At 53.8% G+C, this 839-nt stretch overlaps 1 protein-coding gene across 1 annotated transcript; it reads right to left on the bottom strand.

The window, feature by feature from the left end:
- Nucleotides 1-239: 239 nt before the first annotated feature.
- LOC101654257 (5-demethoxyubiquinone hydroxylase, mitochondrial-like) lies at nt 240-752 on the bottom strand. Its single transcript, XM_045293280.1, has one exon. It carries the CDS (start codon nt 750-752, stop codon nt 240-242), a length of 513 nt encoding a protein of 170 aa, XP_045149215.1.
- Between the last annotated feature and the right edge of the window lie 87 nt (nt 753-839).

Below are 839 nucleotides of genomic sequence, written 5' to 3'. Positions count from 1 at the left end.
CATAAGAATAATTATTCATTTTCTTTTCTGGGAAAAAAAAATCACCTGTAAAATGACAACTGTCTCTTCTAGATGGGGACGAGTGGCACGATTTAAAATCTTTCTGACAAATAGATCGTCGTTCTGCATCCAGCCTGGATCGCCCTCTTCAAAAGGGTGTACGCGGGCGCCAGCTCGGCATCATGTTCAAGGCCTGTGTCGTGGTGCTCAAGTTCTTCGTCCCGAAACTCCTTTATGACCTAAAGGAGTTCCTTGTGCTTTACAGGACCCTCCTCCATCAGCGCCCGGATCTGGTTGTTGTAGTGATGTGACACGGACTCTTCCACGGCCACGGTGCAAGCCATCACGCCTTCCTTCCCCAGCAAGCCGGTCCCCGCTCCCAGGGCAAACCCTATCACGTTCCAAAAGGGCATGAGAGCCGTCGGCCGGACCCTGAGGGCCACCATCAGCTCACTGAACTTCTTCAGATGTTCCTTCTCCTGATCCCACATTTTCTGGATGATTGGTCCAACGCTGGTCTGGCCCAGGACCGCCATCTGCCCTGCATAGAAACGGTTGGCGCCATATTCACCAGCATGATCCACCCGAATTATTCGATCCACAGTCGCCGGGTTGATGGTGTCTAAGGTCATTCCCGAACTGCAACACCTGGCGCCAAGCTTCCTTCCAAAAACTGAGAGGGGCCGCCGGGCACTGGTGTGCAGCCGCCACAGAGGACGGGTCACCGCCGCCCAGGCCCCGGCGCAGGTCATCGCCCCGACGACGAAGCAGCGCAGCGGAACAAAACGGGCCAAACAACATCAGATTTCTTTTTTTTTTAAACATTTTATTAGGGGCTC

This window comes from Echinops telfairi, unplaced genomic scaffold (assembly GCF_000313985.2).
Source record: "Echinops telfairi isolate 266 unplaced genomic scaffold, ASM31398v2 ScPeMD7_2;HRSCAF=8, whole genome shotgun sequence".
In the NCBI taxonomy this organism is placed as follows: Eukaryota; Metazoa; Chordata; class Mammalia; order Afrosoricida; family Tenrecidae; genus Echinops; species Echinops telfairi.
This window is presented reverse-complemented; position numbering and strand designations above follow the sequence as displayed.